The sequence below is a fragment of the Melitaea cinxia genome, chromosome 7, assembly GCF_905220565.1.
Source record: "Melitaea cinxia chromosome 7, ilMelCinx1.1, whole genome shotgun sequence".
In the NCBI taxonomy this organism is placed as follows: Eukaryota; Metazoa; Arthropoda; class Insecta; order Lepidoptera; family Nymphalidae; genus Melitaea; species Melitaea cinxia.
Window position 1 is genome coordinate 10,301,158 of NC_059400.1, and position 15,208 is coordinate 10,316,365.

Here is a 15,208-nt window from a genome sequence, read left to right on the forward strand (position 1 = left end):
GGGAAAGCTACACTGTGTAAACAAATCGCGGGAGCGAGTGCCGTCCCTCTCGGTTACAAAGCCGGTGTGTGTCACATGATTGTGTGCTGTCGACACGATCCGACGTAGATTGTTCTGTGAAATTGCCAGGTAATAGGCCGAGGGACTATAGCATTACACATATTCATTGGTGGCTTTAGACGCTCAATGGCCTAATCGAATTGAATATTGGTGACATATTGATGCTTGACTTTCAAATTTAATTAGAAGCGTATTATATTGATTAAATAGTTACGCTTGTCATCACTTGTTACAAAAATCTGAAATGGTCTTCCATACTTGATCAGAGTTGCTACTTTGAAGAATGTTTTTATAATAAAACTATACACCGATTGACTTGGTTGTATTACCTGTAATCACTTCATTACTTCAGCTTATCGCAGTCCACTGTTGGACATAGGCCTCCAGAAGTTCGCGCCAAAAAAGGGCGTGAAGTCATGTGTGTTGCCCTTAGTCACCACGCTGGGCAGGCGAGTTGGTGACCGCAGGGCTGGCTTTATCGCACCGAAGATGCTGCTGCCCATCTTCGGCCTGTGTATTTCAAAGCCAGCAGTTGGATGGTTATCCCGCCATCGGTCTGCTTTATAAGTTCCAAGGTGGTAATGGAACTGTGTTATTCCGTTAGTCGCCTCTTACGACACCCACGGGAAAAGAGGGGGTGGCTATATTTTTTATTGCCGTAGTCACACAGCTTAATTTTTAATTTTGTAATATACTAACAATATAAAGCAGGTCAATTAATTATAAATGAAAACATACTAAGGATCATGTATGGGACATTCAAGACATACGTATGACGGTATGAGTATGAAATGGAGGCGAGTGGCGTACAATCCGCCATAACCTACCTTACCATATAGTAAGTAACAAGAGACGTTGCCTTTGTTCAGAAATAAAACATTTAAATTAGTTTACGGTCTTTCATTTTATTATGTGATTAAGTGTATTAAAAGTATTTTTCAGCGCATCTTTGTCGTACATTTACAGATTTATTAAAAAAAATAAAACATAAATACATGTTAGGGTATTTCTAAATCAATTATAATGAATAAATTAATATTATAGCCTAAACCTTGTAGTAAACAATGCGTTAAAATTTACTCGGTCTAAGAATTTGTTTTGTAACCGTATTGACCGGTGCAGCGGGTGCACTCACGCTGTGAAATGCTTAGGGCGACAACAGACTTTAGTCATAAACATATTGCGACAGATTCGGATAATTCAAACAGAATAATGTATTACGCCCTTCTAGAAGCTTGTCAGTAGGTACAAATTAATAGATAAATTTTATTCTTAATAAAAATCACCTTTTTCTATAGACTTAATTTACATATCATCTTGCCCATAAGAAAAATGTATGTCGTTTTGATTAGAAATATGATGAAAAGCTTTTCGATTTATTGACTAGACCATTGGCGCAGTTTCTAGGACTTTCTAGGTTGCTCTTTGCTCTGCGGGTTGCGCGTTCGATTCCTGTCTGAGTTGGGTTGTAACATTTATATTTATACGTGTTATTTATATTTATACATCAACAAAACTGTAACTGTAACACAAGCATTAAATTGCCTACTTTAGGAACAGACGATCGTGTGTGTATGGTTACAATATGTTGTCTGTGTGTATAAAATATTTTAATTTTACATTTTTCATAATAAATAAAATAATAACCATTGACAGCAAAATGCTAAACGTAATATATGGAAACTCACTGTCGCTAATTTTACTCTAAAGAATACTTAGTATGGATGCTGTGTCACAACCTTCCATGTTAAACTCAGGCGCCATCTATATTAAGCAACAAGAAGGAACCCCTCTTGGTAGATAAGCTCATATTGCTTCCAATTCAGATATATTTGAACAATAGTCAAAGTTATCTGAATTAATCTTAAACAATTCAAAGAAAATCAGGCAGGCAAGTTGTATCTAGGCAGGTATAGAGTTTCATAGGACACAAATATGAGACAATTCAACATATTTTATAGGATGCAAATATTATTTACATTTAAAATGTAACAGTTATGATGTAAATAATAAATTCATTCAAAATCCATTATTAAATAGTAATTTACACAGTAGTACAGTAGTACAAAATAATTTAATGCTGGCTGCTTGAAATTAGTATTATTATGACTTTATACAATGTTATAGATAGATAGAATATACTTTATTGCACACCACTCAGGAAAGATTTACATTAAACAGTCATTTAAACATAGAGTTTGTAATGTAAAAATTCGGTCTAATCGCTTATAGCGTTATATTATTAGATGTTATTTAAATTATAAAATGTTACATTGTGTTATATCCTTAATCCTTTAGTGAAAACGTCCTGTTTTTGTGTGTTCATGGTAACGTATTGTATTGTCTACGTGACTGACTAGCTATATCCAATTAAGTGGTTTTTTTTAAGAAAAAATTATTATAGTTCCGCTACAAAGCTTTAAGTGCAACGGCTCGAACGAAGCCTTCTGCGACTGAGTCAAAATTACACATTTACAAGAACACTTACACAAGACCTATATGCTCTCATGTGTTGCACTCCTAAAATTATCTCCTTTTGCCAGTATTAATCTTTTTTAAAAACATTCTTATTTATGTGCTTTGCATTTGTGTATATATGTATATAGCATATGTGTACTTTTATGTAACTAACTATTTGTATCTGTATGTATATTTATTTATTGAGTTGTTTAACATTGTTTTCTATAGGGTAAAACGATACACCTACACCATCAATATCTATAATCATAAATATATATCATCTCATTTGCCTTAAACTTGCCTTTAAGATATTGCTTTTTTAGCGATCAAACCGCCTTATTGATGCACAAAAAAGTGTTATTATTATCATCATCATTAATTCTTATTTACACAGAGTAGGTATGTTTAGTTTTGTTTTTATTGTTAAAATATATAAAATATAGCTAGAATTCGGCTGGCTCCGATAATCATAATCGAATCTTCGTCAGATTTAAATGAGGTGATCAATCAGGGTGTCAGTGCTCGTTGACAGCGCGGATTAAAAGACTCGAGTACTTATTCTTTACTCTAAACGATTATTTTAATTTTAATGGTATCTTTTTAGTTCTTTTTTTCATGGTATTTTTTTTTTTGTTATAATTACTCATATATTTTAGTATACAATATTTTAGTAATGTGTAATTTTTGAACGGTTGTTACAGTATATTTTAATCTATTATAAAAAAGTAATTATAAGAAAAACTTTATCAGAATAGTAGCCCGTAGCGATTTTTTTGTTTGTTTGTTAAAACTTTTATTTGATTTCTGTATTTAGAATACTTAGTGTTTCACTTTCTGAATTTCCATCCTTAAGGAAATGAAATGAGCTTCACTTATTTTTCGTAGTTAATGTAGTAATTAAGGAAAAACGAATATTGATTATAATTATATTAATATAAGTATTGTAATGATTAATTGTTATCAATTGCACAGTTTCATATTTTGCTACCGGTTTTAACGTTTGGTGAGAGTAAAAAATAGTCACTAAACTGTTAATGATGTTTTCTTACAAAAAACAAATTAATGTAAGTGATACTTTAATACCTTGTTATAAAATCAATCAATTTATGACTCACTGACTCTCCAAGAGTTGCTCTCTCGGAAGATCCTATCTTTATCGACATTTACAGGTAAATCAACCCATGATATAAACACTGATAAATCTGTTAAATGCTTCTGTGTTACATGCTAAGAACTACTACAAAAATTGTAATAAGAATATTTCTATTTTTATAAACTCTTATAATTTTTATAAAGAGGAGCTTTTTTTTGAAAATTAGTAAGGTATTTATGGTCCGTATTTTGATAGCCTTTTAAAATATTAAGGTTAATAAAGAAATCCATTTAATGTTGTTTTATTATTATTTATTAATATATAATATTAATACGATTATTTTACAATACCGTAGGGTAAAAGCACAAAACCTCTGACCTCCATGAGACAATTTTTTAAGGCTTTTGAAACTTGTGAATTAAAAATCACCTTTTTGATACTATTGTTTCTCAGTTTGAACTATTATAAAAAATTTAATTATAAAACAAATTTGATTGACTAATAAGTAATTTAAAAGGTTTACTGGTGATGATGAAATTATGTAATTAGACGAGTGGTACAGTAATGTATTGAATCCAATTACGCTAGTGCAATTTTGTTTACTATCCACGAGTAATAGTCAGAAACCCTAGTGTACACGCCTGGGTAGGTAGCGCAACCTTCACCCCAAGATACAATACCAATTAAAGTGTTATCAGCAACTAAAGGCCCACCAGAGTCGCCTAGGCAAGCGTCTCTCGGAGGATTATTTGCGCTAGCGCATATCATCCCGGGTGTGATCGCAGCTATTTGAAGGTAAGCTCGAGTGCACTCTTCTTGTGAGATGATATTCACGCTCGCGGCGAGCAGAGATTTCGATACTGTGCCTTGATACTGAAAACGACGTTAAAAATAATCGAGATAAGTATCATATTTATAGCTAGGCAGTAATACGGTAACTAAGTTACTAAGTAATAAGTTACTAATACTAACTACTTAACTTTGTTGAGTTTATCTTATTAAACTGTTATAATCTTTAACATAACGCATTCAGCCTGTAACATTCCACTGCTGGGCATAGGCCTCTTTCTTCACGTAGTAAAAGGATTGGACCTTAATCCACAACGCTGCTCCACTTCGGGTTGGCGGATATGTTCCTTACTATGAATAACGATTGCTATCATCGCTTATATCATATCGCTTAACGTGCGTAACTCTGCGAGGCACGGTGGGGAGATCCACAAAAACAGACATCCGAACTGGAAAAGAATATTTGTACAAATCAAATATGATCCCGGGCGGGAATCGAACCCGCAGAGCGTCGGTATTTTAGGCGACTACTAGGACCACTACACTAGAGTGGTTATTGGTGTTATTTTAATAAAAAAGAAATGGATTTTAATCTTAGAATATAAAGACAGATATATACTTTCCTACGTAGACGTTTCAAAAAAATTTGATGACAGTTACAGTTGTAAGCAAAACTTTAAAAAGCAGAAATATTGCAAAAAAGTTAAACTAGAAAAATAGTAAGCCAGGCATAATATCTATTTTTCTAAAAACTATGTCTTCTTAAACAATTCTTAAAATTTTTGAATTTTCGTACTCACCGAAGTAGTTCCAAATCCAGAGACTAATGCACTTTTTCCAGGTGGAATATTGATATTGGGTTCTGCGATAGATATGGCGTTAACTTTGTAACTAAACTTCATTTTCTGAGAAGTAACAAGTAGTCCTATATCATGTTCTAGTGTAAAAGAAGAATAACCCTCGTGGGCAAAAATCTTGGACACTTCGTATGAATCTCCGCCGGAGAGTCGATCGGAAGTCGCAACTGACACTCTAAATAATGAAGGATTCGACTCATAACTGAAAAAAAACTTTAATATTGCAATTACCTATGAATTAAATTTGCATTATCTATGTATAAGTAACATTTTTCAAAATATATAACTAGTAGCTATAACTAAATTTAAATAAAATTTGTATTTACTACAATAAGAAAAACGTTTAATATTTCTAGGCAACAAGACGATCCTAAGAGACGTTTAAACAAACGGTTTTCAATGTATTAGTATAGATTTACCTAAGTGTAGAAAATGTAAAGTTTCAGAAATACACGTAAATAATTACCCTTCAATGCAATGTGCCGCTGTTACCAAAACATCGGTGGATATAATGCTAGCTCCACACCTATAGGCCCAGGCTAAACTTGATTTACGCCATAGTGTTGCTTGATATGGTATTTCGCTTATATCAATTTCAAATCCGTTTACAATACGACTCGATCGATCCAATTCTGTCGTTGGCAATGACGAGGAAAAACTAAAAACTGAATAAATTACAACATTACCGCCAATTGATTGAGTAAGTAAAATCTATTTATTGTTTTTATTTTTTTATTAAATACAACTAGGTTGCCAAACACGTACGGTTTACTTGAAGGTAAGCGATTATTGTAGCCTATACATTGTAAGCTCGTTGCCGCTCCTACCCCCAATCCTCCCCAGGAGCCTTACCTTACTTACCACTGAAATACAACATTGCTTGAAGGCACTATTATTTAGCTGAAATCTTTTGTAAGGTCAAGGTACCTCTCTACCTCTCTAGTCGGGCTGCTCCCGATTTTGCGCAGGATGTTGCCCGCTGTGCCCTATCTCAGTTAAAAACAATCCAAAAATAAATAATATTCTTTTGTTTATGTTGTAATTATAAAGTGTTTTAACAAAGAGTAGTAGGGGTATGAACATCAGCGATGCAGTTGCGGTATGGCGACACGGGTACGACGACACGATGAGGATGTGACGACACGACGAACGGACAGGGAGGAAGGCATTAAAGCGTGCACGAACGAAGAGCTAAGAACTAGTGTACCACCAATAAGGTACAGTGTTATTATATATTTTGTAATATAATAGGTACATAATAGCTATTTATGTATCTATTTATGTATGTGTGTATGTATATGTTTAATTATTTGAATATTTATAATAAATTTGTTGCAACTTGTACACTTATGCTGACGCTAGACCATTTCCTTTGCCCTTTGCCTGGAAGAGATCGATTTATAGCGATAAGGCCGCCCTTTGTACCTAATGAATATATTGTCAATATTTTTTTCTTTCTTTGATATGTATCATTTCTGTTTTTGGTGTACAATAAAGTGTATTATTATTATTATTATTATTTGCATAGTTTTTACGATGTAAAGTACGTATGTAAGGTTAAGTGAGTTTAAACTTTGCAGAAAAACCGTTCACTTTAAAGATTAATTTAATTAATAATTAAAATAGATTTTTTTTCAAACATATTTATGATAGCAAGAAGTAATAATAATTATGTTCCTAAATATTAAGTATTTTTTGGAAAATTTTATACTTGGTGTGTAAAAATATTGCGTTTCAAACAAGCCATAAGGAAATAGTTTCAGTCTCTTAACTATTTTTAAATAAACGTAATCCTTAAAATAACTGCATTTTGTCTTTGTTGTCTGATTTGGTAAACAACAACATTTTTTACAATTAAAAATAGAAAATACACAACATATTTAGTATTCGGAAAGAAACTTACCTAAAAACAACAATATCACAGATAAAGTACTCATCTTGACTGAGATGATATATCTTGAAGTCAGAATAACGTTCGTACGACACCTCAGGTGTTTGACTATAACTGATAAAATATAAAGATACCCTTTATCATTTTTAGGAATTTTATACGTATCATCAATATTTTTATCATCATATTCTTTGAAAAAGTGTTTCAGATTTAAAAAGGAGAATGTTTTATTCGTTTTCGGGTCTTGTTACAAACGAGCATTTAATTATATATTTTTGTTCAACTTTACCGATTGACTTTGGAGCATATACCCCAAATAGGTGTAGGTATAGGTTTGGGAGCACGAAATCGTAAACAATAATTGTTGTATATGATTTCATGTTCAGTTGGTTATATAGTCCGGTCAATTTAGACATCCGCTTACAAAAATTCACATCTGGCTGAAAATTGTTAGGATTGTTCCAAACACTATTATAAATAAAATGTAAAAAGTCCTCATCGATCAGACACCTGAAAAAAATTTTATTCGGAGTCAAGGGTCACAAAAACGGGGCTTTCGCGATTTTCAGCAAAATAGTAAGTTTTATCATAAAATTAGTCCAGACAAAAATTATAGATCAGATAATTATTATATACTTTTTCCTAAGAGACACCGTTTTTGAGATATAACGATTCAAAAGGTTGAAAGAGTTGAACGAAAAAAAAACACGATTAGGATAAGTAGTACACTACTGAATTCGTAATTCAATAAAATTATTTATTGCTTACCTAAATAATTGAATTACGAATACTATACTCGTAGTACATATGTACTATAATTATAGTATTAGTAGTACATACAGTAAGCATAAAAAACACTGGAATTTCCATTTAGACCTAACGAATTTTTTAACTTAACTTTTCCGTTTACACGTAAATATTGTTTTAAAGTAACAAATATAACGCTTTGGAAAATTTTCTTGTTTATCATTTTCATGTTAGTCATAGTTTTCTTCAAGATTACACACAAGAATTGCTTTAATCATTGATATGTATATTAAAGAGTGCTGTAAAAACATAATCAATTAAAATACATGTTCAGAAATAATGAGTTTTAATTGTTTGGTTCCAATGTAAAGTTATTTAGTGTTACCATTTTTGTCCACCAGATCATTAGTTTATTCTGTACGTTTGCGGATATTTGATCGTTATATTACTTTGGATTCACCGCAAAATTCTCGTTATCAAAACATCAAATTACTCATTTGGGAATTACGTTCCACTTATCTTGACATTTTCAAGTATTATTCGCATATTGGTAATATTCCTAAAAAACTAACAAATTCGATAAAAAATGCTCGAATGCCGGTGGCCGTGTGGTTTAATTTCTGCTCAAGAAACACTTTCATGCTTGTACCATCGACGCCTGATAATGTGCTCCAAATATTTTCCTATACTTATAAAATTTCTCAACTATGAGTCGGTTACAGGCTGGTTAGGTTTATTTCAGTCTCATAACTTTTATGAAAATTCATTCAACGCAAAATATTTTACGCTCCGTGCGTATAACGTCTTTTTTTAAAGTAATTGGTTTTTATTGTTTTAAACCGTAAACAAACAAAAAACAGCCTAAAATTTCTTAAATTCATTTATCCGTACCTATTTTATGGTGTCATAAAATATGAATGTATAAAATCTTTTAATTATTCTTAAGAGTCAAGTTCTTTGCAGCATCAAGAGCTTCGAGCTGGAATTAATTCCGAAATAATTGTGTTTGCTAGCAAATGAAAAAAAAACCGATTTCAATTACATCGACAAGTTAAAAATTAACAAACGCACTAGTCACTATGATTTTCGAGGGATTCCCTTGATTTCTCTAGGAACCCATCATCAGATCCTGGTTTCCTTATCATGGTACTATCCTCAAGATATCTTCTTTCCAACAAAAAAGAATTACCGAAATCGGTTCATAAACGACGAAGTTATGATATGATATATTTGACCATAGAATATTTTTATCAGTACCACGATGAAGCGTTAAGATGAGTCAAATTTAAGTACAATTATTTTGTAATATATGGGCAAAACAAAATATAGGCGTAAATAAATCCTTCTTTTAAAAATGATTTTCTTATAAAATATTAAAATCATTTACATAAGTGGATGTTGGATAATTGCTTGGTCTTCCTATGACTTTGGTGTAACATGGGTATGTGTTAATTGAATTAATAGCTGCTTAGCATTGCACGTTCGTTATGAGTGCGTTGTTTTATTAACGTACCCCAAACTGTATCTATTGTTCTGTAGTAGTCTTATAGCTTCAAAACGTTGTTTACTCCAAACAAATTAAATTAAAATATGAGTACGAAAATACAATTCTTATTTACGGACTATGGGATTAAGTTTCGTTTCTAACTGAAATCTACTTTCACTTCAGCCTATCGCAGTCCACTGCTGGACATAAGCCTCCCCAAGTTCACGCCAGAGATCCCAGTCTTCCGCAATCCTCATCCAGCCTACACCGGCAATCTTACGTAGATTTTCGGTCCAACGGGCCGGAGGACGCGTGCGTTTGCCAAGACGCAGTCTCCACTCTAGGACCCGTCTACTCCAACGGCCATCGACCCTGCGACACAGATGACCAGCCTACTGCCACTTCAACTTGCTAATTCTCTGGGCTATGTCGGTTACTTTCGTTCTCTCGAGGATAGTCTCATTTCTAATCCTATCTTTGAGAGAAACCCCAAGCATATCATAATCAAAAATTTTAAGATGTTGAAAATGAAAAAAACTGGTGATCTATGGGGTTATGTCTGTAAAAATTATATCTAACATAATAAATGACATTGCTCCTTATTTAGCCGTTATTTTTAATGAATGTGTTGCTCTGGGTATCTTTCCTAATTTGATGAAACATAGTAAACTCATCCCTCTTTTTAAGTCAGGCAATAGAACTGACATTAATAATTACAGACCAGTATCAATCCCACCAACACTTAGTAAAATATTTGAAAAAATTATACTTGATCAATTAATGCAGCATTTTAGTGTTAATAACTTACTACACCCTGAACAGTACGGCTTCACGAAGGGTCGGAGCACAACTGATGCGGGTGCAAAGCTTCTAGAACATATTTTCGATGCCTGGAAGCGTTCGCAGAATGCTATTGGGGTTTTTGAAACCTTTCTAAGGCCTTTGATTGCGTTGATCACCAAACTCTTCTACTCAAACTTCGCCATTATGGTATCAGAAACGTTGCACTTGATCTCATTGCCTCTTACCTTAGTGATCGAACTCAAAGTGTATGTGTAGGTGACGTTAAATCGAGGGGTTCATCTGCTCTATTGGGTGTCCCACAGGGCTCTACCTTGGATCCTTTTCTATTTTTGGTGTATATAAATGACTTACCGTATCATGTGCGCGATGCTTGCAATATTGTACTGTTTGCAGATGATACACCATTAATATTTAAAACTGACAGAAACAAAGTAAATTTTGACGATGTGAACAGTACGTTATCTTTGATATCGCGTTGGTTTACTGTTAATAATTTGCTCTTGAACGCAAAAAAAAACTAAGTGTTTAGAATTCATTGTACCAAATGTAAATAAAATTGATAAAACAATAAATATAAATGGGGAAAAACTTATAATTGAAAACTCCACTGTTTTTCTGGGGGTGACCTTGGATAGTAAGCTTCAGTGCGACGCGCACATTGAGACATTATAATAATAATAATAATAATAAATATCTACACAATACACACACGGTCGTCTGTTCCTAAAGTAAGCAACTTAATGCTTGTGTTATAGGTAACAGCCGACTGGTATATAGCTACATATTTTTTTTTCGATAAACATACTTATAAATAATACATATATAAATATATAAATAAATATTTATATTACACCCAGACTCGGGGTGGGAATCGAACCCACAACCCTCGGAGCAGAAAGCAGGGTCACTACAAACTGCGCCAACGGGCTAGTCAACATTGGCAGGAAAACTCAGCTCAGCTGCCTATGCTGTCAAAAAAATTAGACAGTTTACCGATGTGGAAACGGCTAGGCTTGTCTACTTCACCTACTTCCATAGTGTAATGTCCTATGGAATCTTATTGTGGGGCGGAGCAGCTAATATTGAAACTATTTTTAAATTGCAGAAAAGAGCCATCAGATCTATCTATAATCTAGGTTCACGCGTATCTCTTCGTGAAAAGTTTAAAGAGATTGGAATACTTACGGTAGCTTCACAGTACATTTATAATAATATAGTCTTTGTGAGACAAAATATTCATTTACATAAACAAAGAGGCGATACACACAATCGTCTTACTAGAAATTGTCATAAACTCGAAATACCATCATGTCGCCTGCGCAAAGTGCAAAAATCCTTTGTGGGGTTGAGCGTACGCTTATATAATATGATTCCGAAGGAGTTGTTATATTTGCCACTGCACAAATTTAAACAATGCGTAAAAACTCACTTATTGAGTCGCGGTTATTACAATGTTAATGAATTTCTTAATGACAAATTTTAGTATATTTGACATGCATTATAAAAGTTTTATTAGATTAAATATATTCTTTTCTAACAAAGTTTCATTGGATAAATCGGCTAGGCATCCGGCTAAACACAAGTTAGCATAGAAAACTTAAGAGGATGTAATAGCAAGTAAAACACAAGTTAGTATAGAAATTTTATAATCAGTATAGTGTATTGTAAGTTAGTATTGAAAATATTGTAAAATGAATATTTTGAAAAGTGCATCTGCTGAGTTTCTTGCCGGCTCTTCTCAGCAGAATTCGCATTCCAAACCGGTGGTAGATTTATGACGTGTCATAAGAGCCACAGGTTGGCCTACATGAAATAAATAATTTTGAATTTTGAATTTTTTTTTGTAATTTCATAGCCTTTCAGTATTATCATAGCCTTCCTTTCATAGCATTCCATTGCACGTTGAGAGACCCTAAACTTGTGGACCAGTCCTTCGTCAGTGTCCACGTCTTGGCTGCGTATGTCAACATATTGCGGAATCTTCGAAGTGAAAACTCGACGAAGCCTGCCAAACGTTGCCCAGTCCAATCGAATCCTCCTGTCGGCCTCCTTCTCGAAGTTGTTGCGGCCTAGTAGGATAGTATGGCCTAGGTAAATATAATCCTGAACAACTTCGAGAAGGGTATCATCAACCGATACCGGTCTCGGTATGACTTGGTTGTTAAACATAACTTTCGTTTTGTCCAAGTTCATACAGAGATCGACACGCTGGGAGGACTCGTTTAGGCCGGCCAGTATCCGGCCTAACTCATCCAACGTCTCCACAAAGATGACAATATCGTCGGCGAAACGAAGGTGAGAGATGAATTCACCGTTGACGTTAAAGCCTCGTTCCCCCCAATCTAAGGTCTTAAAGACATCCTCCAGCGCAGTGGTACACAGCGGCTGACTATATTCTTCTGTCTTTTGAATAATCTGCCGAACAGTATGGATGTGGTCTACGGTGCTGTAGCCATTTCGAAACCCAGCCTGCTCTGGTGGTTGGAATTCGTCGAGTCTTCTGGCGAGACGATTCGTAACAACTCTCGAAAACAGTTTATAGACGTGGCTCAGAAGTGAGATCGGTCTGTAATTCTTCAACAGAGACTTATCGCCTCTCTTAAAAAACAGCACCACCACACTGCTGGACCACGCCTCCGGCGTACCTCGGTGGATGACGGCGTTAAAGAGTCTTGGCAAGGTTTTTAGGACAGGTCGCCCTTCGGCTTTAAGGAGCTCAGTGGTAACTCCGTCATCCCCCGGGATCCTCCCGTTTTTAAGCTGCTCGAGCGCTGCACTAATCTCATCCTCTTCGAAGTCCGGGATACACTCCGAATAATGGTGCAACAATGGTGCCCGTGGATAAACAATAAACATTATTGACTCTAATAAACATTATTTGACTGCTGTTTCTGATTTCGGCGGTAAAATATATATTTTTTATATTTACGTAGTCAGCTTTTGTCGGTCATAATAAAATATTTTATGTGTGGCTAGGGTACTAAAGAATATAGCCACCCCCTCTCTTCCCATGGGTGTCGTAAGAAGCGATTAAGGGATAACACAGTTCCACTGCCACCTTGGAACTTGAAAGGCCGACCGATGGCGGGATAGCCATCCAACTGCTGGCTTTTTAAATGCACAGGCCGAGGACGGGCAGCAGTGTCTTCGGTGCGATAAAGTCAGCCCTGCGGTCACTAACCCGCCTGCCCAGCGTGGTGACTAGGGGCAAAAAACCCATGAGTTCGCACCAAAAGTTTCGGCCCTTAGTTCCCGGCAGCCCCACTATTCCCGGGTACAGCAGCGGCCGCGGTAACGGTGGGGTAGAGGGTGCTAAAATCATCGGGGTACGAGAGGTTGCCATAGAATATAACTGAAATCTACTTATCAAAATTTTTTTCACAATCTATACTTGAGTACAGTTATATTTAGGGATATGATAAAAATAACGTCGGACATCTAAAAAACTTAATAAAGCGCAATAAAATCCGAAAAAGTTGCTTTATTATAAATAGTAAACACAGACAATTTTCTAATTTATAATTACTGCATTTTATATATTTTCATTAAAATCAAAATGTTGCTACTAACGCCATCTATTGTTAGATAACTAAAACCTTTTTATAGCCGTCTTACCTTCGTAACAATAATTTTGCTATCGAGTATCGACACATTGGTTTATTAGTTTTTACACGTGTATTTTTTAAGCCAATTACGTAAGTTTATATGGGTTTTTTTATTACTAGGATATTGTTAGAACGTTAACTGATAAGTGTTAGTACATACCAGTATGATATTTGTTAATTTTTTCCGCGTCAATCGATTATCACTCTTTCAGGAAATTACGAAAAGCCGAAATCCTATTAATTCATTATATGTTAAATAAGTAAGTTAAATTCTCGAAATTTTTCAAATTTTATATTTTTATATTCGTTTTAAAAATACTATTCATTGTTTTAATAACATTTAATTTGTTTTGTTGCATAAATCGTATACATTACGTTGGGTAGAGTGGTTCTTATAAACTAAATTGTTTAAAATTTTGGCGTTTAAGGAAAGAAACACGTTGAGACATAAGATAATACGGTTATTGGGCGAGATAAGATAGCGCTAGTTAAATCAATGGAAAGGCGGGTTCATGGGAGTTGCGCCCACGCAACGCACATTCCGGTGGGAGCCAAAGACCTTTCCCTTCCTGGATCACACACTACGAAATAGTCTTATTATTCGAGACATTTGTAGCGAATGATCTAATTTTTAATGAGATACTAAGACCTTGTGTACAGTTTGTACTTGTATTGTTACTACTCATATTTCGAATGTATCTAAACACAATGTATTACACATTATAAAATATTATATTCCATAGATTAACTAGTTTGTTCTGCGAATGAATAAACGAATGTCATTTATGGTAATAATAGTACAAAATAATTTAAAGAGCATTTGATTCGAAGGTATGTATTTTCTTTATAGCATGCTAACAACGGTAATTAAAAATGGATATGCAAAAGATAAACTTTCCTCAACATATTTGTGGTAAAAACTATTAAAGGCGCCACTCATTGCTATAATGCACGCGAATGTTGTAAAATATTTTACTTCTTCCACTTTTTTAGGTTTTTTATTTTTAAACGATGACGTTTGATTAAATGTTACGTAGTATTTCGACAAATCGTTCAAAAGTATATCTGCGGATGGATAATAATATTTAGTGACTTTCTTGTACATTAGTGCATGGTTAAAACAAAACAAAGATAAACATTTTTTGTTTTATTCGACCGGGGCCGCAAACAAGTATACGGCCTACTTGATGGTGAAGCTACCGTGGCCTATTCAAGCCTGCATCAACAGAAGGATCACAAACCCGTCACCGACCCTAGCCTTGACCCTTTCCAGGAGCTCTCATCACCTTACTCACCACAGGAGGATCACACTAATTGAGAGCAGTATTATTTAGCTGAGATCTTCTGTAAGTTGAGTTACTTCCCCAGAAGGGGTGCTCAAGATTTTGAGCAGAATATTTCCTGATGTACCTCAGT

The 15,208-nt window shown here is 34.4% G+C and overlaps 1 protein-coding gene across 1 annotated transcript; it reads right to left on the bottom strand.

The window, feature by feature from the left end:
• Window positions 1-4,192: 4,192 nt before the first annotated feature.
• On the bottom strand, window positions 4,193-8,443 carry LOC123655167 (trypsin-3-like). Its single transcript, XM_045591002.1, has 5 exons — window positions 8,406-8,443; window positions 7,163-7,264; window positions 5,726-5,917; window positions 5,203-5,461; window positions 4,193-4,486 (listed from the first exon to the last, which is right to left on the bottom strand). Exons 1-5 carry the CDS (start codon window positions 8,441-8,443, stop codon window positions 4,193-4,195), a joined length of 885 nt encoding a protein of 294 aa, XP_045446958.1.
• Window positions 8,444-15,208: the final 6,765 nt, after the last annotated feature.

What these genes read in the sequence shown, in the direction of transcription:
- LOC123655167 (XM_045591002.1), bottom strand. Translation starts at nt 8,443, where the DNA reads ATGCGAATAATACTTGAAAATGTCAAGATAAGTGGAAC. An exon ending in AATGTCAAGATAAGTGGAAC is followed by an intron (nt 7,265 to 8,405) that starts GTAATTCCCAAA and finishes ATATTTTATCAG; the next exon opens with TTATAGTCAAACACCTGAGG. An exon ending in CTGGATTTGGAACTACTTCG is followed by an intron (nt 4,487 to 5,202) that starts GTGAGTACGAAA and finishes CGTCGTTTTCAG; the next exon opens with TATCAAGGCACAGTATCGAA.